Genomic DNA, 20,351 nt, shown 5'->3' on the forward strand with positions numbered 1-20,351 from the left:
AGAGCAGCAGGGCAAAGGCTGCTTGTTGCTTAAGTAACAAAAGGGGAGTTTGCACCTGGAGCATGAGCTGGAAATATCCTATTCCCAGGACAGCGGGGAGCAGTCCTCACAGAGCTGGAGCCAGGGCCTCTTAGAAATTGTCATTGCTGCCCGCCAGACTGGGGCCCTGACACATCTGTGTCCGCTGCCATCAAAACTGGCACCCTAGGAGGGCTGCTTTGGGAGGCTCCATATCTCCGTCCTGCCATGGGACTGTGAGAGGGAGGGACTGAAATCAGCCCAGCAGTCCAGGTATTGCTCTGCTTTCACTTCCCATCTGAGTGAAGGCCTGGAGAGAGACACATTCCACTTCAGAGTCCAATGAGGAATAAACACAATTTCTGCTGACTCATGGAAGGAAAGGCTTTGAGTCAGGTTTGGACTTCTGTGAAATTAGGATGAATTTTGCAGATGAAAAAGTCACCGGCCATGTGAGCTCGAGCAGAATGGACGAGGGTTTTACAAAACCTGGGAGATTTTGAAACTGCACCAAAGCTTCTTTCTAAGATTCATCAGGTAGGTGAGATCCAGTCACTAGTATCGCCTAGTAGGCATTTAATCCTTAAGGTAAATTTTCAGCTATAATCATCAAGGGGCTGCAGGTGGGGGGGTACAGGAGTCAGGGTAGGGGGTTGTAGGTGGGGCAGGTTCCAGAGAAGAGGGCGGCAGACTCAGGGACAGGGGCGGGGGATGCATGTGTTAGGACAGGGAGTGGAGGTGGCCAGTGGCTTCTCCCTTAAGGCAGGGCCAGCAGTGGTGGAGGCCATAAAGCCTTCCTGCTGGCTTCTCCCCAGGCTCAGTTCATCTGGCTCCCTGGGGCAGGCCAGGTTGGCAGGGGCCATGAGAACATAAAAACGGCCAGACCAAAAGTCCATCCAGCCCAGTGTCCTGTTGGCTCATAGTGGCCAGTGCCAGGTGCCCCAGAGGGAGTGAACACAACAGGGAATCATCACGTGATCCCTCCCCTGTCGCCCATTTCCAGACAAACAGAGTCAAGGGACCCCACTCCTACCCATTTTGGCTAATAGCTATTGATGGACCTCACCTTCATGAATTTATGTAGCTCTTTTTGAACTCTGTTAAAGTCCTAGTCTTCACCACTTCCTCTGTCAAGTAGTTCCACAGGTTGACTATGCACTGAGCAAGGAAAAACTTCCTTTTGTGTATTTTAAACCTGCTACCTATTACAGTAATTTCATTTGGTGATCCCAGTTCTTATATTGTGGGATTAAGTAAATAACTTTTCCTTATTCACTTTTTCCACACCAGTCATGTTTTTATATACCTCTATCCTATGCCCCTTAGTCTCCTCTTTTCTAAGCTGAAAAGTCCCAGTCTTTTTAATCTCTCTTCATGTGAGACCCATTCCAAACCCTAAGCCATTTTTGGTGCCCTTTTCTGAACCAGAGCTGAGGCATTTGCTCCTCCACTCCAGTATTCATTCTGGGATATCACACCCATCCCTTTACATTTGATGAGAAACAGTCACATTCCACAAACGTCCCATTGTTCTGTCACACGCAAACTCGACTTTGCTTTAACGAAGGATCAGAGAAAGGCGCATACCAAATTTGGTGTTCCTGCTTAGAACATAAGAATGGCCGTACAGGGTCAGACCAAAGGTTCATCTAGCCCAGTAGCCTGTCTGCCGACAGCGGCCAGCACCAGGTGCCCCAGAAAGAGAGGACCAAAGACAATGATTAAGTGATTTGTCTCCTGCCATCCTTCTCCAGTCTCTGACAAACAGAGGACAGGGACACCATTTCTATCCTCTGGCTAATAGCCTTTTATGGACCTAACCGCCATTAAATTATCTAGCTTCTCTTTAAACTCTATTATAGTCCTAGCCTTCACAGCCTCCTCTGGCAAGGAGTTCCACAGGTTGACTATGCACTGTGTAAAGAAGAACTTTCTTTTATTAGTTTTAAACCTGCTACCCATTAACTTCATTTCATGCCCTCTAGTTCTTCTATTAAGGGAACTAATAAATAACTTTTCTTTATCCGCCTTCTCCACACCACTCATGATTTTATAGACCTCTATCATATCCCCCCTCAGTCTCCTCTTTTCCAAGCTGAAAAGTCCCAGTTGTTTTAACCTCTCTTCATATGGGACCCATTCCAAACCCCTCATCATTTTAGTTGCCCTTTTCTGAACCCTTTCCATGGCCAAAATATCTTTTTTGAGGTGAGAAGACCTCATCTCTACACAATATTCAAGATGTGGGCGTACCATAGTTTTATACAGGGGCAGTAAGATATTCTGGGTCTTATTTTCTATCCCTTTCTTAATAATTCCTAGCATCCTATTTGCCTTTTTGACTGCTGCTGCACACTATGTGGAAGTTTTCAGAGAACTGTCCATGATAATGCCAAGATCTCTTTCCTGATTTGTCATAGCCAAATCAGCCCCCATCATACTGGTACGTATAGTTGGGGTTATTTTTCCCAATGTGCATTACTGTACACTTATCCACATTAAATTTCATTTGCCATTTTGTTGCCCAATCACTCAGTTTGGTGAGATCTTTTTGGAGTCCCTCACAGTCTCCTTCTGTCTTGACTATACTAAACAGTTTAGTATCATCTGCAAACTTTACCACCTTGGCGTATGTCTACACTACAGCGCTAATTCGAACTAACTTAGTTTGAATTAGTTAATTCGAACTAAGCTAATTTGAATTAGCGCATCCAGACTTAAAAACTAGTTCAAATTAGCATTTTGCTAATTCAAACTAGCATGTCCACACAGAGTGGACTCTGAACCGAGGTTAAGGATGGACGGAAGCAGTGCCAGCAGGGCATCAGAATAGGACTTAGAGCGTGGAGCTCCTGTCTCAGGCTAACTGAGGGCTGTGCTTAAAGGGACCTGACCCCCACCCCGGACAGACAGTTCTCAGGGGTTCCCCGCTTGCAAAGCAGTCCTGGCTTGGAGTGCCCTGAGTGCCCACATTCGGCATATCACAGCACTCGGCCATCAGCCCGGCTGCACTTGCCGGGGAAGGGGGAACAATCGGGGGGCTGCAGGAGAGCTTCCACCCCGAGCAGCCCGCAGAGCCACCCCAGTCCTCCCCACTGGGGGCTCGTACCCCATTCCTCCCTCACCTCCTTCCACTTACCCCTCCCTAGCCCCCCTTCCTGATGTACAAAATAAGGGACACGTGTGTTCAAAAATAGAAACTCTCTTTATTGAACAGAACTCGGGGAGACTGGGAAAAGGAGGTGAGAGAGGGGAAGAGAGAGGGTGGGAGAGGGGAGGGCAACTAAAAAGATCAGCGGTTTGGAACAGGTCCCATATGAAGAGAGGCTAAAGAAACTGGGACTTTTCAGCTTAGAAAAGAGGAGACGGAGGGGGGATATGATAGAGGTCTCTAAAAGCATGAGTGGTCTGGAGAGGGTGCATACAGAAAAGTTCTTCATTAGTTCCCATAATAGAAGGACTAGAGGACACCAAATGAAATTAATGGGTAGCAGCCTTCAAACTAATAAGAGAAAGTTCTTCTTCACAAAGCAAATAGTCAACCTGTGGAACTCCTTGCTGCAGGAGGCTGTGAAGGCTACAACTCTAACAGAGTTTAAAGAGAAGTGAGATCAAGTCATGGAGGTTGGGTCCATGGAGTGGTATTAGCCAGGGGGTAGGAATGGTGTTTCTGGCCTCTGTTTGTGGAAGGCTGGAGATGGATGGCACAAGACAAATGGCTTGGTCATTGTCTTCGGTCCATCCCCTCCAGAGTAGCTAGGGTTGGCTGCTGTCAGCAGACAGGCTACTGGGCAAGATGGACCTTTGGTCTGACCCAGTACGGCCATTCTAAGCTCAGGGCTCAGGGTCGGGGGTCTCAGTGGACCACCTTGATTTTCATGCAAACCTGCTCCTGGGTGGCCAGGCTGGCATCTCTCCTGCCCTAGACGGCCACTTTCCTGTGCCTAGTGCGGAGGTCGTGGATGAGGTCCACAATGTCTGCACTAGACCATGCAGGCACCCACCTCTTGAGGACCTGGGCAGGCTCCCGGGAGCCGCCAGCCTGGTCCTAGGAAGAGGCGGAGGGCTGGGTGGCAGCGGGTGGCTGGCTTGAGTCATGCCAAGTGCAGGGTCTGCTATCTGGGTGCTGGCAGGCTTGCACCTGGCACGGGCACCGTACCCAGCCCGTGCCCCTTTAAGGGCTCCAGGGCCGGGACGGGGGCAGACGAGTTTCTCTGGTGGTGCCCAGAGTGGCCACCAGGGCAAGCTGGGGAGGGCTAGCCTCCCACTAATTCAAATTAAGTGGCTACACAGCCCTTAATTCAAACTACTTAATTTGAACTAGGCGTTAGTCCTCGTAAAATGAGGTTTACCTAGTTCGAATTAAGCGCTCCGCTAGTTCGAATTAAGTTCGAACTAGCAGTTTGCATGTGTAGCGCCTATCAAAGTTAATTCGAACTAACGTCTGTTAGTTCGAATTAACTTTGTAGTGTAGACATACCCTCACTGCTTACCCCTTTCTCCAGATCATTTACGAATAAGTTGACAAGGATTGGTCCCAGGACTGACTCTTGGGAGACACCACTTGTTACCCCTCTCCAATCTGAAAATTTACCATTTATTCCTACCCTTTGTTTCCTGTCTTTTAACCAGTTCTCAAACCAAGAAAGGACCTTCCCTCTTATCCCATTACCATGTAATTTGCACAAGAGCCTTTGGTGAGGGACTTTGTCAAAGGCTTTCTGAAAATCTAAGTATACTATATCTACTGGATCCCCCTTGTCTGCATGTTTGTTAACCCCTTCAAAGAACTCTAAGGGTATGTCTACACTACCACCCTTGTTCGAACTAGGGTGGTTAATGTACGCAACCGAAGTTGCAAATGAAGCCTGCGATTTAAATTTCCCGGGCTTCATTTGCATCTTGCCGGGCGCCACTATTTTTAAATCCCCGTTAGTTCGGACTCCGTGCCCGCGGCTACACGCGGCATGGAGTAGGTAGTTTGGATTAGGCTTCCTATTCCGAACTACCGGTACACCTCGGTCCACGAGGCGTACAGCTAGTTCGGATTAGAAGCCTAATCTGAACTAGCTACTCCGTGCCGCGTGTAGCCGCGTAGCACGGGGTTCGAACTAGCCGGCATTTAAAAATGGCACCGGCCGGCTTCATGCAAAAGAAGCCCGGGAAATTCAAATCCCGGGCTTCATTTGCAACTGCGGATGACTACATTTCCCCCTCTAGTTCGAACTAGCGGGGTAGTGTAGACATACCCTAATAGATTAGTAAAACATGATTTCCCTTTACAGAAACCATGCTGACTTTTGTCCAACAAATTATGTTCTTCTATATGCCTCACAATTTTATTCTTTATTATTGTTTTGACCGGTTTCAAGGATAGGTTACAAACCACAGATAATAGTTCAGCAATTTCCCATTTGAGTTCTTTTAGAACCCTTGGATGAATGCCATGTGGTCCCAGAGATTTGTTAACATTAAGTTTTTCTATTTGTTCCAAAACCTCCTCTAATGACACTTCAATCCGGGACAGTTACACAGATTCATCATCCACAAAGGACAGTGCAGATTTGGGAATCTCTCTAACATCCTCAGCTGTGAAGACTGAAGCAAAGAAATCATTTAGTTTCTCTACAATGGCTTTATTGTCCTTGATTGCTCCTTTTATATCTCGATTGTTTAGGGGACCCACAGGTTTTTTTAGCAGGCTTCCTGCTTCTAATGTACTTAAAAAACATTTTTGTTATTTCTTTTTGAGCTTTTGGCTAGCTGTTCCTCAAAATCTTTTTTTGCTTTTCTTATTAAATTTTTATACTTGATTTATGTTACTTTCTATTTATCTCATTAGGATTGGACTTCCACTTCTTAAAAGATGCCTTTTTGTCCCTCACTGCTTCTTTTACATGGTGGTTAAGCCATGGTGACTCTTTTTAGGTCTCTTGCTATGTTTCTTACCATTTAGAAGGCGTTCTTGAGTTACTAAGCTCGGGCTATGTCTACACTACAGTTTTTTCAGAAAAAATGGCCATTTTTCCAAAAGAAACCTTCACTTACATCCACAGTGCAATCACGTTCTTTTGGGAAAAAATCTAAAGAACAGAGGGTTTTTTCTGACCTCTTTATATGAGGAAGAAGACTTTTTCCAAAGAGCTTTTCCAGAAAAAGGCATGTTTGGCCATGGAAGAGGGATTTTTTTTTAAAGAAGAGGAAAAAGGAAAAAGCAGAGGTGCCTTGGTGACCACTCCATTCATAGTAATCACAGTTTACATGTGAGATAGACTCCATTCAGCGTGGACGCTACCTTTTAAAAAAGTAGATCACTTTTATGACATGCTTTGGCAGTGTGGACGCTCTCTTTCAGAAGAAGTTTTTCCTAAAGATCTCTTCCGAAAAAACTTCTTCTGAAAGAAGTCTGCAGACTAGACACAGCCTCACACAAACAGATGGATGGACAGACAGACAGACATGCAAATGCTTTACAATATATAGTGGGTTTCTTTGTTGTAAAGTAGGTTACAAACTTCTGCAAAACAGCAGTTCGGGGAGCATCTTTCTATGTCGTCCCTGTTACTTAACAACTTCATTTATGGCATGGAATCATTTTGCTTCTGACATGTTGGAAGAAAAGAAATGAGTGATAAAAACACAAGAATATTTCTCCCAAGTACACCCACAGTTTCTCATTCATTTTTCTCCCCTACTGATGGAATTACTAGCAACCTTTGCCCTAACCTGTCTTTTTTGTTTGAATGTGGATTTAGTGGGGATGGGACAAAATCAGACTCACAACGAGACACATGTTCAGGTTCAGTGAAATGGCTGTTCCAACGCCAGAATACAAAAGAATTGTATTCACACTCTTCGCAGGTCCCTGGGGGGAAGGGCGCCAGGGGCCATTCATGAGCAATGCTACCCCATGGTGTCCACACTGCCCCCAGTGGTGGGGACTTCAAAATCTGGATGCCTGCTTTCCTTGGGGAATAGCACTTATTTCCAAATTGTGCTATTGTGGACACTCCAGTGCCATTATTTCAAAATAACTGCTTCTCAGAGGAATTTGAACTAATTACTCCCCACAGCTTTCCAGGGCTCTAACTCAACTTTGTGGGTCCTCATTAATGGATCCTGGCTTGGATTATTTTTGAGGCTTTCCCATACAGGCCATCCCCGCTATACGTCGCCCATTATTTTGAAATAAGGGATTTGTTAGGGTGGATGCTCCACCTATAAATTCAACCTAAGAGGGGTTATTTTGAAATGAAGCCCTAGATTAGGCCAGGGCTAAGTGCCTTGCCCATGTGGACACCTTGAACGTCACAACTCTGGGGGCTGATTTACTGCACAGTGACTTGCCAGTGTCGACTTGGCCTTAATGCTAGTGAGTGTCCTGCTCGCTGTGGTAAGTTTTTGTTTTCTCCTTCCTGTTGTCTAGATCAAGTTTCAGGGAAGATGAAAGTTCCCTCCATTGGCCACAGCGCCAGAGCCAGCTCCCCTCTGCCTGGTTTTCTTGTTTTCTTCCTGACTTGTTATGTCCATAGCACAGAATCAGGTAGGACTCTGCTCTGCGTCTGCTGTTTCTTAGAGGATTTATTTAAGCCCCTGAAGTGTCTAATAACATGCACAACTCAGAGTCAGTGGAACTTCTCACGGAGTGCATCTATGTTGCACCTTTATTTTGAGTCAACTAGCGTTATTTTGAAATAACAATGTGAGCATCTATACAGCTACTCTGTTATTTCAAAATATTTTCCAATAACAGGTGGCTGATTCCAAAATCTGTAAACCTCATTCTAAGAGGAATAACACCTATTCTGAAATAGTTATTTCAAAATAAAGTGTGTGGAGACGCTCCACTTCTGCTATTTCGAAATAGCCCTCACCAGGGCCATTCTAAGTTATTCTTCTCCTTGTCTCCTGGGGCTCTAAATCGAGGTAGTGCATCTACACTAGGGCTACATGTACACTGCAGGGTTTTTTTTTCACAAGAAGCCTTTTGCAGAAAAGTTCTTGCACAAAAACTTCTTGTGCAAAAGTGCGTCCGGACCTCAAAGCACATTGCATAAGTGATACACTTTTGCGCAGGAGAGCGTCCATACTACATGGACATTCTTGTGCAAGAAAGCTCTGATGGCCATTCACAGAATGGCCATCGAGGCACCTGTGTTTTTTTGGATAGGCACTTTTTGCACAAGAAACCCCTGCAGAGCGTTCACACATGCCTTTTTGCACAAAAGCTGTAGTGCAAAGAGGAGTTATGCCTCATAGAAGGAGGTTTACTTACACTTGAAAAAGCCCTCTGTTCTCTTGATTGTAGATTTTCTAGTGTGAAAACACGCTTGAGGTATGAATTCTTTGCAGGGTTTTGTGCATAAATGGCTGTCTTTGCACAAAAACTTTGTAGTGTAGACATAGCCTAGGGGGACAACCTCAGACTGATTTTGAGACTTCCCTGCAGTGCAGACGTGCTAATTTGAAATAAACTATTTCCGAGTAACTATTCCAGAATAATTTATTTTGAAGCAAGTGTGAAGTGTAGACATACCCACAGGGTGTAAACTTAACAACACAGCAAGCTCCATGTAAGGGGGGGATGGTCCTGCTACTGTGGGGAGCTTTTCTGGCTTCTGTACTACCCCGGTGAAATGAGCTAGTGACAGAATCTGAGTCCTCGCTCCCACGTCTTTACCCAGGGCATGTCTACACTGGGGAGTTCTTGCAAAAGAACTCCCCTAATTTTGAAAACACAAGGTGAGCATCCACATTACCAAGCCTGTTATTTTGAAACAACAACGCCTGCTTGGGAAGAGGAAAGGGCTTATTTCAAAATAGTTATTTGGGGAATTAATTATTATTTTGAAATCACCTGGCAGTGTAGACACAACCCCAGCGGCCTCCCTGACCTCAAAGGCTCCACTTCAATTTCCCTCTGTGGCAGAGTCCTTGGAACCCAGCAAGGCTGGGCCCAGGGTTCCTGCAGGACTAAATCTAAGGGAGGGGCTGAGCTGTCCTAACTCCCGGTGCTGTCTCTGCACTGGGCACTTCCCTGACCCACTGAGCCATGCATACAGCTCAAAGCAAAGAGACGTTATTAAGCAGCAATCTATTAACAAAAGAATAAGCTGAAAAATGGGGAATGTTATAGGAAATCCCGTCGCCCAGCCCCTGGCTGTGCCACAGGGATGCCATGGGTCAGACACTTGCTCTGGCAGTGGCCACATGCCTCAGGCTCAAGGGGTCAGGAATCTTCTCTCTGGTATTAGCTCTCTCAGCTGGGGTTTCCCTCAAGCCCGGCCTGCAAGGCCCGTTGGCTGGTGGCATCTCCACATCCCAGGTCTCTTCCCAGTAGCTCCGGGGAGTAAAAAATACAGCAAACAGGACTGGTTTTGTGTGTGTCACTGGCTAAATGGACAAGATCTTCTCTCTGAGCTTTTCTCTCTTCTCTCCTGGGACATTCAGCAGCACAATTTACAGTGGTTGGACCTGACTGGCCTGTCACAGCCGTGGTGGGGGAGGACATCATGTTACCCTGTCACCTGGCCCCCAGGATGAGCGCTGAGAATATGGAGGTGACTTGGTTCCGGTCCGAGCTCTCCCCATTTGTCCATCACTATAGCGATGGAAAAGACCAGAACAAGCAGCAGATGCCAGAATACCAGGGGAGGACAGTGCTCTTGAAAGATGGTTTGACCCAGGGGAACGTTGCCTTGAAAATTTTCAGCATCAGCCTCTGTGACGAAGGGCGGTACAGCTGTTTTGTTCAAGATGGAGTCTTTTATCAAAAAGCCCTGCTGGATCTAAAGGTGGCAGGTCAGTAGCATGTGTCTGTATGTCTCCTGGGGATAACGCTGAGTCTAATGATTTCAGCATTTTTCCCATGGTCTGTTCCCAAGGTGAGTCATTTACTTGTACCAATTGTGGAGAAAAGTGGAGAAGGTGCCCCTGAATTATGACGCCTTCTTCCTCAAGAGTCATCTCACCGTTTCACCTCACACTTTCCAGGTGTAATAAATGGACCCAAACAGAGACACAAAACCCCATGTCCAATAGCCACACAGTTAAATCTAAGGCCTAGAAATGACTTTTTATTTCCTGAGATAATTGTCCAAATATGCAAATGCCTTTCCATGGGGGGAGGGGGTTTGATGGCCCCACACTGGCTGGGAAGGGTCAATGCAGGCTGGAGGGAGCCCGGGCAGAGCCCTGGCCCATTGGGGAGAGGCCTTGAAAGAGCCGAGCAGGGTGCAGTTTGCAGAGACAGCCCTATAGAGAGAGCTGCCCACAGAGAGAGTCAGTGAGGCCCTGGCCAAGGAAAGTGAAGGGCCTGGTTCCCTCAGAGAAGGCACCGTCAGCAGAGCAGGGCTGGGCAGGCCCAGGGGGGCTAGAGAGGAAGGCTCCAGCCAGATCCCTTCCTGGCGGTGGCCTTGCTACAAGGCCAGGAGGTGCAAAGGGCCATGAGGGAGGTGGCCCAGGGAGCGAGAGGCAGTGGAGGGGAGTAGAGGGCAGGACAAAGCCCTCTGCTGAAGTCTCTGAAGTTTGATCTTTGTGTGCCGGCTTCCCTGTCCCTTTCTGTGCAAAGCAGCAGCAGGGAAAGTGATACAGACTGATCAGTCCCTTCTCCTGTGGGTCTTTGTGCTCTGGCTCCCGTTTCCTAACATTGCAGAGTACCAGGGGCGGGGCGGACAACGACGATGGACTAGTCGATAGTGCTAACTGGCAGGATTCTGCTTATCAGTCAGTCAACTAGTCGCTGACGTCCCTAATCTGAAAAAGAGAACCACGTGACTTACTGCCCTGGGATGCTTCTGAGGGTGTGGCCAAGTGGGGGCGCTGCCTGCTTTGTAACTGCGTGTCCCCCTGTTCCATGATGTGTGATTCCCACTGACTCACCCACGTGTATTAACCCAGACACCTAGGCTCAGCCTCCCAGGAGGAGAGACAAAGGGAGGGAGGTGGAGACAACACCAGGTTTTGGGGGAAGGGGCAGTTGCTGTCTGGGGCTGGAATCATGAGGGAGACAGACTAAGGTGGCTGGCTGGGAAACATGAGGGGAACAGTCTAAGCTGAGGGCTGAGGGCTAGGGGTAATGGACCCCTAACCCAAGAGGTCTGAAGCATCTTGGCCCTGAGTCCTGTAATTACATCTATGCTGTGCTGTATCCTGGAGGAGCAATAAACCCCTCTCTAGTCTGCTGCTGGTGGAATCTGTTCTTGCTGTAAATGGGGTGCAACATCGGGGAACCCTGACGCCCTGCCACAGAGGGTCCCTTGCTTTCTGGAGAACACAACACACAACTTGGAGGAGGAATTCATCCTATGTTGGGCAGTTCTCTACTGATTCTCATCAGTCAGGCGGTTGAAGATTGTGATGGGGTGAAGGTCACAGACAACACCTGGGGGTTCCTCCCGGGGGGCTGACATGGCCACTGCCACTCGCCTTCCCGCTCTCTGGGGCTCTTCATTGCCCAGTCCTGCTGAGCCAGTTCCCTGGTCTCCTGCAGCCAGTTAGGGAGGTCATGTGACCTCCTATTACCAACCACTGCTAAGACTTATAGACAAAAGGCTGTTTGCATATGATTAATTAAAAAAATTGAGACACCCAGCATTGGAAACACTCTGGATGGCACATTGAAACCATAAAGCCATTTCATGCCCCATATGCCTAATTTCACACATAAGAATGATACAGACACCAAAATAAGATATACGGATCCAGGGGATTATGACATCACATTGCAGCCAGGGAGGTTGAGGTTTAGGTTGGACATTAGGAAAAGCTTCCCAGCTGTCAGGGTGGTGAAACACTGGAATAAACTGCCAGGGGTGGGTGGGTGGGGTGGAATCTCCATCTCTGGAGATATTTAAGAGCAGCTCAGACAGACATCTGTCAGGGATCATCTGGTGCTTGGTCCTACCATGAGGGCAGGGGACTGGACTTGATGACTTCCTGAGGTTCCTTCCAGTTCTACTGTTCTGTGATTCTGTGAAGATTGATAAGTTACATGAGATAATTTGTCCAAAGCACTTTTGTGTTAGTCATATCTGTGTCCAAAATCCCATTGTCTAGAGCATGGGAGGGGGGAATCCATCATGAAGATGATCATGCTCAAGTAGGTGTCCAGATATTTCTCCCCTTATGCTTTAGTTCTGCATATGCAGGGCCAAGTAGAAGAGCTTCCATAATCAAATCTGTGACATTTCACCTAAAGGCACATTTGAAAGGCAAGCATTATTTTTCTGTTTTTTTTCTCAGAAGCTGCTAGTGCTAAATTAAATGATCAATTAAAGGGTTTCCTATAGTCCCAAAAATTCATATCTGTGTGGATCTTAGGAGGGGACAATACTGAGAAGAAAGCTCTCCATTCCCTCCATGGAATAATTAGTTGCTTGTTCATCTACTTCCCTGAGTCCATGTACATTTGAGAATAAAGGGGAAGTTTAATTTCTTATTTTCTAGGCTCAATATATGCATAAATCAAATGGATTTATGCATTTGTCTCTAGCTTTAGGCTCTGTTCCTCGTGTATCAATTGAGGATTACCAGGATGGAGGGATCCGAGTGGAGTGCTGGTCAGCTGGGTGGTACCCAGAGCCCGAGGTGGTGTGGAGAGATCTCAATGGACAGGCCTTTCCTTCAGCCTCTATCACAAATTCCAGAGAAGCCAATGGACTGTATAGAATAGAAACTTCTATCATTATAACGGAAAATTCCAGTCGGAACTTGTCCTGTTTGGTCAGGAACACCCTTCTCAGCCAAGAAAAGGAATCAACATTATCTTATATATCAGGTCAGTGACCATCAAAAACCACATTCTGAGCAGCGACAGAAAAAAAGATAACATGAAGGTTGTGGTACATCCTACTTGCTTCCTTTGACTTCAAAGATTTTGAATGTCTCACCTGAAACCCGTAACTGTATTTGACTGAAGAGTAAAGGGAAGATGCAGGAGACAAACAGCCAAACATCCTTCCACTCCTGCACAGATGTACGATTGTTAGATATTCTTTTGGCTGTTTAGCTTATCCCCAAGCCGGAAAAAAGTGGCAGCCATGTAAATGCAAATGCCGCGGGGGATATTTACATCCCCCGCGGAATTTGCAATTCCGAAGTCTACATTAGCATCCCTTTTCCAGAAAGGGGTGCTAATGTAGACGTAGCCATGGAGTCATCAGAGCTGGGTCCCTGCTTCCTGAGTCATGTGGATGCCTCTGGGCTTGTGTTTTTCAGATCCCTTTTTCCCAAAGGTGAATCCCTGGATGGCGTCTCTGGGAGTGACCCTGGTGGTTTTGCTGGGCTCCTTTGCCCTGAATGTTTATCTCTTCAATATCAAAGGTAAATGTTGGAGCAGGAAATACAGGGACATTCCCAAGGGATTTTCTTCAAAGCAGCGCACAGGGACAGATCTGACACTTGGCCTGGCATGATGGGAGCTTAGAACCGCCCCACCCCTGCAGCACAGGGATGGAAATGCCACTGAGGATCCCCTCTGTCCATGGGCTAATCGTCGGCAGCAGCCCCAGGCTGCAGGCTCAGGGGACGATTCCCCAGGACCTGATGGCAGCGCTGGAGGATGGAGTGAAAAACTCAGTCCACTGCTCTGGGCCATCCCCACCCGCCTTTGCAGTGGGGCCTATTGCGCCAGCTGGGCCTCCCCACCTAATGCCACAGAAAGGAGCCAGGAAGCCCAGGCCTGAGCCTATGGAGGTTTCATTCCCCCTCACTCCGTTGTGTGGGTGGGTTGTGCCAGACACAGGCTTGTCTGAAGTACAGCCGGCCGGGTGGTTTGCACTTACGGGCACACAGGAAGGGATGGGATTGGAAGGAGACAACCAGAGAGCCAGATCACAGCAGGTATGGCAGAACAAGGAACAATGGTCTCAAGTTGCGGTGGAAGAGGTCCGGGTTGGATATTAAGAAAAACTATTTCACAAGGAGAGTGGTGAAGCACTGGGATGGGTTACCTAGGGAAGTAGGTAACCCATCCCTAGAGATTTTTAAGTCTTGGCTTAACAAAGCCCTGGTCGGGTTGATTTAGTTGGGATTGGTCCTGCCTAGGACAGGGGGCTAGACTTGATGACCTTCTAAATTCTCTTCCAGCTCTATGGTTCTATGATTCTTTGATCTGCATCCTGCTCCATCTTCCCTCTCCCCATTCTCCGGGGTCACTCCCATCTGTCTCTGGTCTCCCTTCCCACATGGCGCTGCCAGGCCTGATTTCTATCCTGAAAATCCCTTTTTGCTAATCAAGTGCCGTGCACCCTTGTGCTGCACTAGTGCTCCCTGAGAAACAGCCAATGGGCTACTAAATAAATGAGGAAAAGCACCCAGAACCGTTTGGTCAGTCTCATTCTTCCTCTTTCCATACATGACATTTTCTACATGGTCATGTCCTTGGAGCAGCGTTGGGAGGAATGGGGTGTTTCCCGGTTCTTTTGGAAGATTTGCTATTAACATTTTATAAAATAGGGGGAGCTTAAGATCACATCTGTGCTTACCAGACACTTGATGCTCTGGAGGTCGATCTTCTGCTGTTTGATTTAGCATGTCTAGCATAGACCCATAAATCACATGCTGAGGACAGCACCAGGCATGGCTTATACTGAGCACTGTAGAGAGACAGCCCCAGAGGGCTGAAAGTGAGCTCTGACTCCGAGGTTGTATGGCTCAACATCAGCTGTTTTATCTCTAGCAATCTGGGAAGTTACCCAGGTCCTGGTGGTATGTCTACACTTGCAGCCTATTTTGGAATAGGGCTGCAAATGTAGGCATCAGAATTACAAATCAAGCCTGGGGTTTAAATATCCCATTCTTGATTTGCCTTTTTTTTTTTTAAATTTACAAGCCTGGAATAACTGCCCGGGTCTACATGCGGCAGTGAAACAGGCGTTCAAAATAAAGCCCTATTTCAAACTACCTGTTATTCCTCCTGCAATGAGGTTTAACAGGTAGTTCAAAATAGGGCTTTATTTTGAATGCCTGTTTCACTGCCACTTGTAGATGTGGGCAGTTATTCCAGGCTTATAAATTTCAACCCAAAAAAAAAATGGCACCCGGCTCGGAAGATGCAAATCAAGCGTGGGATATTTAAATCCCGGGCTTGATTTGCAATTCCGAATGCCTATATTTGCAGCCCTATTCCGAAATAGGCTGCAAGTGTAGACATACTCTATGAGTTTCAGTCCAACCCTGGGTAGAATGTGGAAAGCACTTACTGTAAAAAGTATTTTTATTTTGGGGAAATGTGTGATCTGAGAACAGCAGAATATTGAGATGTTGCTCTTAGCCTTCCCTTTGTGTTAGAGCTTTGGGCCCTGCCTGTCAGCCCTGACACAGACCCACGGCGCAGGCAAGAGAAGGGGGAAATTCAACCTTTTTGTCTTGGTGGGATGCATCAAAGTCTCCGTCATTCTAACCATTCTAGGGCCAGTGTGAAGACTCTTCCTGTGATGTACTGGAAGGGGTGCAGGGGCCCTGGCTCACAGCCACTCTGCCTGTACAGGCACCGAGTGGTACAGAGGGCCTTGCACAGCCCAGGTCAATTTCAGCCATTGTGTGTCTGACTCTTGGGAAGTGGGATTTCCAAAGCTGCCTAAGTGATGTAGGGACATAGGAACTTCTGTGCCCTAGTCACTTAGGCAGTGTTGGAAACCCCACCCTGCATGTAGATTCTGGAAAGAGAAACCCCCCCACTAATCATTGATTCCTTTGTCCTTGTTTTCTAGAGAAACAGGCAGCAGAACTCAGTAAGTGTCATTCTCCTCCTCCCAACGTGTAAATCCTGTTGTGCTAAGGTGCGTCTGCACCACGGGGCTGTGTTCCAATTGGGGGTTTGTCTTGGTTTTTTTGTCATTTTTAACATATAACTTTAGAAATGAATGGTGATCTCAGAGTAAGCAGGAGAATTCTCACGCCAGAAGGTCACTTGAGAGAGTATTCTGAGGTACTAACGTGTTGCTATTTGAATAGAAGTTGAGCCTTCACCTTAGTTCTGAAAATGTAACAAAATAAAATGACATAACATGATGTGAAGCATCTTTTGGTCAAGACAGATGACCAGTTCTGGGGTGTGTGGTTCTATGACTAGTAAGAAACTCCCCCCCCCCCTCCCATTCTTGTACATTTGTTAGAATAACCCCTCTAGCCAGAGGATTCAGCAGCAGGAGTGATTTCAACAGGAGCAGAAACTTGCTTTAAATAAGTTTTCTCCGCTTGTTTGTAAATGTAACATGTTTGCAGGCAAAGTTTGATTGTAGCTTGCTAGGACTAATTCCACAGGCAATGGAGATGTTTGAAATACAAAACAATCCAACTGCAAGGCTCATGCAGTGTTTGTGAAGCCTTCTTTTTTTTTAATTTATTTGACATTTCTAGTAGAATTTGTGACTTCCAGCTGCCGCACTGTCTTACTCTGTGCAATGATGAATCCTGTGTACATCGAAGGGGTGGGCCACCTCAGGGTAGAAATTGTAGGGAGACCAGGCAGGGAAGGAAACAGCCAGGCATGGCCCATATGAATCCTGCCCCTTTTCTCTAGCTCCTTACTGCCCCGCTAAGACTCCCCACCCCAATCCAACCCCTCCCGCTCCTTGCTCCAGACCTCTCCTGGACTCCCATCCCCCATCCAACTCCTCCCTCTCCCCCCCCCCCCCCCCGACCCATGACTGCACCACTCAGAGCACAGGGCTTGGTGGCATCACAGCTGTGCTGCCTGGTCACAGCTGCCCTCATACTGCCAGGAGCCCAGGGCAGGTGAGTTGAAGAGCGGGGACGGAGGGGGAGGGGAAAGAAGGGAGGGGGATGACGGCTCAGCTCAGAGCGGAATAGAAGGGCTGGCGGGGCAGGAGGGGCCACAGGCCGTGGTTTGCTCTCTCTGAGATAGAGCGTGTGCTTCCGTCACTCTCAGCTGGGTGTCTCTGCTTGGTTTCAGGCTGGAGAAGATTGGCATTCCCTATAGAAGAAGGTAACTGATGTTAATGGTTTGTCAGTGTTCAGATGTTCTCTCCCATGTGAAAATGCGGCTCCTTTGCCATCACTGCGGGAGCAGGCTGGGGCCTGAGATTTCAGGGCGTCAGCACCAGCAGCTGCAGTTCAAAGATGCTGTCAGGTCGCGACTCTTCTGCCAGGTGGTGCTGGCAGCAACCAGGGGCAAGTTCAGTGTCCAGGTGGGAGAAGAGCCAAGTGGGGTCAGGCACTGCACAGCCCAACTGCCCATCCAGCCCTGTCTCTGATCCTGGGATTTGACACCCCTGCCCCCTGCTCAGCAAGGGAGCTTCAGTCCAGGGTGAGCTCACCTCCCTCAGGGCCTGCTATGTCCACTCTGTGGTCCTTCCCCCACAAGGAGCGTAAAAACATTGCATTGTCCCACATCACATGTGCAATGTCAGCCCAGCTAGTGTGTCAAAGTGCATGATGTGCAGGGGGGGAAACATCTCGGTGCAAGGCTCAGATTAGCCACAGTCACAAAGTTTGTATTAAACGTCAAAGGTGCAGAATCAGCAAAAACCCAAACTTAGGTGAATCCATGTAACAACATCTACACTGTATTCGGGGGCACCCCTCATGCAACATTCCCCAGAGGGCTGTGCAAAGCAAACACACCCCTGAGTGGAGAGCGCCCATCAGTGCCTGAGAGCAGGGGGCAGGTGTCCTCTAGAAAATACAGCCCAGGGGGCATCCTGGAGTTACTTTCCCGGCTGCACTTCTCACCGGGCTCACTGAAGTGCCTGGCAACCCAGCCCAGAACTGACCGCAGCCAAGCTGCTCCATCCCTGGGTATCTTGGAAGGGGGGAGCTCTGTGCCAATATGAAACAAAAGACAGAACTATGTAACACTTTAAAGACTAACAGGATGGTTTATTAGGTGATGAGCTTTCGAGGGCCAGACCCTCTTCCTCAGATCAATATGTGAAAGAAAATCGGCACAGAGTGGTTGACACTTTACATATGGGTTTAAACAAAGACTCTAATTTTCTCATCCATTACAAAGATAGCTTCCCCAATTATCACCCCTAAAGTCCTTACCTCACAGAAACTTCCCCTATTATCACCCCTATGTTATTACCTCACAGATACTAACCTTCCCCCCTCACCCCCACTCTGTTCTAAAATCTGATTTGTTAATTTCACATGTGTTCATTTTTTTGATTATATCACTTTGGTATATATGGTTGTGCCAATTTTCTTCCACATATTGATCTGAGGAAGAGGGTCTGGCCCACAAAAGCTAATCATCTAATAAACCATCTTGTTAGTCTTTAAAGTGCTACATAGTCCTGTCTTTTGTTTCAGCTACACCAGACTAACACAGCTGCATTTCTATCACTGTGCCAATATGGTCTGTGACTGAAGTCTGCCCCGCCCCAGCTTGTGACGAGTGTGAGGGAGGTGAAGGGGTCCAAGAGGGGAGTTCCCCTTCCCCCCAGTAACTGAGGGGCTGTGCCCAGCATGGACTCTGGGGCACTCGGGGACATTGCTCTTTCTCCTGCCCCCGGCAGAGGACCCAAGAGTCCATGGGAGGGTCCCTGCTCTGCCGGGGGAAGGGATGGATCAGACCCCAGAGCACCAGGGCCCGGGGCACAGACAGGGGCAGTCCTGGGCCCATTGTAGGCAGCTGGGGGGCTGCTGAGAGCAGAGCTCTGGTCCTGTTCCCCTTTTCCTCTCCCCCCGTGTGAGCTCAGCTTCTCTCTCCGTCCGCCCAGCCCCCATTGGGACCCCCCCTCAGCTCCCTGGGCCCCTCTTCCTTCTGTCACCCCTAAGTCAGCCTCTGCCATGGCTGGGACAGAGACACCCCCGTTCCCTCCGCACGGTGCCTGGGCACCCCCAGTGCAGGACTCGCCTTGTTCAGCCTCTTCCCACCCAGCCCAGCTGGGGCCAGTCCCTGCCCCTCCCTGCTGGCTCTGCGGGGTCTGGGCGCTGGGCCGGAGGCTGAGCAGCCTGGTGGGGGGCAGGTTGGAGCTCGGCCCAGAGCCCCAGTGTGGCGGGAAAGGAGCCGAGCCCAGACGTGCCGTGTGGGGGGAGACGTGTCACAGGGGGAATCACAAACCCTGCCCAAAGGCAGCTGGGACCCAGGGACATTTCAATGGGGAGGGGCCTAGCCGAGGGCAGGGCCTGGATTCAGCCAGCCCTGACCAGGCAGTTTCCATCCCGTCCCTCTGGGGTCCCCGGCCCAGAGTCGCTTGTCCCTGGCCCAGGGAGAGGGGGGCAGATTCCCAGTGTCAGGGCCCCTCTGACCCCTTCTCTCTGCCACGGCCCCTCCCTGCCGGGGAGTGAGCTGCCCCTTGGGCTGGGCCGAGACCTCAGGGCTGCTCCCCACTCAGAGCCGGGCGCCCCTGGAGGCAGGAGAGTCCCTGAGTCACTGCCCAGCTGGGGCAGATTCTGTCCCTGACCCCTTCAACCCCCCCCCCCCCAGGGCCGAGCTCTGCCCCTCACGCTCTGATTCTCCCCCAGCCAACGTGACTCTGGATCCAGACACGATGCAGCGTGACCTCATCCTATCGGAGGATGGGAAACGTGTGAGATGGGCAGACACACGGCAGCCACTGCCCGACACCCCGGAGAGATTTGACATTGTGCATTGTGTGCTGGGCCGTGAGGGCTTCACCTCGGGCAGACTTTACTGGGAGGTGGAGGTGGGGGATGGGCAATTCTGGGCTGTGGGGGTGGCCAGAGAGTCTGTGAGCAGGAAGGGATGGATGAGCCTCAGCCCCAAAGCTGGGAGCTGGGCTGTGGGGCAGTGGGGGGATCAGTTCCAGGCTCTCACTGACCCTGTGACCTCCCTGCCCCTGCACCCCCCCAGCAGGATCCGGGTTTGCCTGGATTGTGACCGGGGCCAGGTGACATTTATCGATGCTGGTACCAAGGCCCCAGTCTTCACTTTCCCACCAGGCTCCCTCCCAGGGGAGAAAATCCGACCCTGGATCTGGGTGTTGGACACAAAAACCAAGCTCAGACTGTCTCCCTGACACTAGCCACTGTAGCCTCATACACCTCAGTCTCTGTAACCCTGGATGATTCCCCAGTACCCAGCCCCTGGCTCCTTCCTCTCCCATCACAAATCCAGAGAAGAGAGGTGGCAGAAACCTACTGTAGCCCCAGGGAGCAGGCAGTCCCTGAAGAGGTGGGGGCTGTGCAGGGGACAGAACTAACACCTGGGCTGGACACAGGTGGAGGTGCGGGAGGGGCAGGGGAGGGACACAGGCAGGCAGGGCCAGGGGCAGGGGCAGGGCCGAGCGGGCATGGCTGGTGGGTTAGGAGAACCTGCTCTGTGTCGAGGGTCGGCTACAGCCTGGACACACACAGAGCTGGAGCTGCTGATGGAAATGAGACTTTCTGTGGCAGGGGGG

The 20,351-nt window shown here is 49.2% G+C and overlaps 1 protein-coding gene across 2 annotated transcripts; it reads left to right on the forward strand.

The window, feature by feature from the left end:
- Positions 1-7,433: 7,433 nt before the first annotated feature.
- On the forward strand, positions 7,434-19,970 carry LOC142823249 (butyrophilin subfamily 1 member A1-like). 2 transcript variants are annotated; one of them, XM_089771526.1, is made up of 7 exons: positions 7,462-7,561; positions 9,472-9,819; positions 12,512-12,796; positions 13,237-13,341; positions 15,732-15,752; positions 16,937-16,969; positions 19,456-19,970. In XM_089771526.1, the coding sequence occupies exons 1-7, from the start codon at positions 7,462-7,464 to the stop codon at positions 19,968-19,970; spliced, it is 1,407 nt and encodes a 468-aa protein (XP_089627652.1). The 2 variants fall into 2 exon arrangements, with proteins under 2 accessions (XP_089627653.1, XP_089627652.1); XM_089771527.1 differs by lacking the exon at positions 15,732-15,752 and having other exon boundaries at positions 7,434-7,561; positions 13,237-13,347; positions 16,913-16,969.
- The last annotated feature ends 381 nt before the right edge of the window (positions 19,971-20,351 follow it).

The sequence above is a fragment of the Pelodiscus sinensis genome, chromosome 19, assembly GCF_052426305.1.
Source record: "Pelodiscus sinensis isolate ZL-2025 chromosome 19, ASM5242630v1, whole genome shotgun sequence".
Taxonomy (NCBI): Eukaryota; Metazoa; Chordata; order Testudines; family Trionychidae; genus Pelodiscus; species Pelodiscus sinensis.

What these genes read in the sequence shown, in the direction of transcription:
- LOC142823249 (XM_089771527.1), top strand. Translation starts at nt 7,462, where the DNA reads ATGAAAGTTCCCTCCATTGGCCACAGCGCCAGAGCCAGCTCCCCTCTG. An exon ending in CTTCAATATCAAAGGTAAAT is followed by an intron (nt 13,348 to 16,912) that starts GTTGGAGCAGGA and finishes CGTCACTCTCAG; the next exon opens with CTGGGTGTCTCTGCTTGGTT. An exon ending in GGCATTCCCTATAGAAGAAG is followed by an intron (nt 16,970 to 19,455) that starts GTAACTGATGTT and finishes ATTCTCCCCCAG; the next exon opens with CCAACGTGACTCTGGATCCA.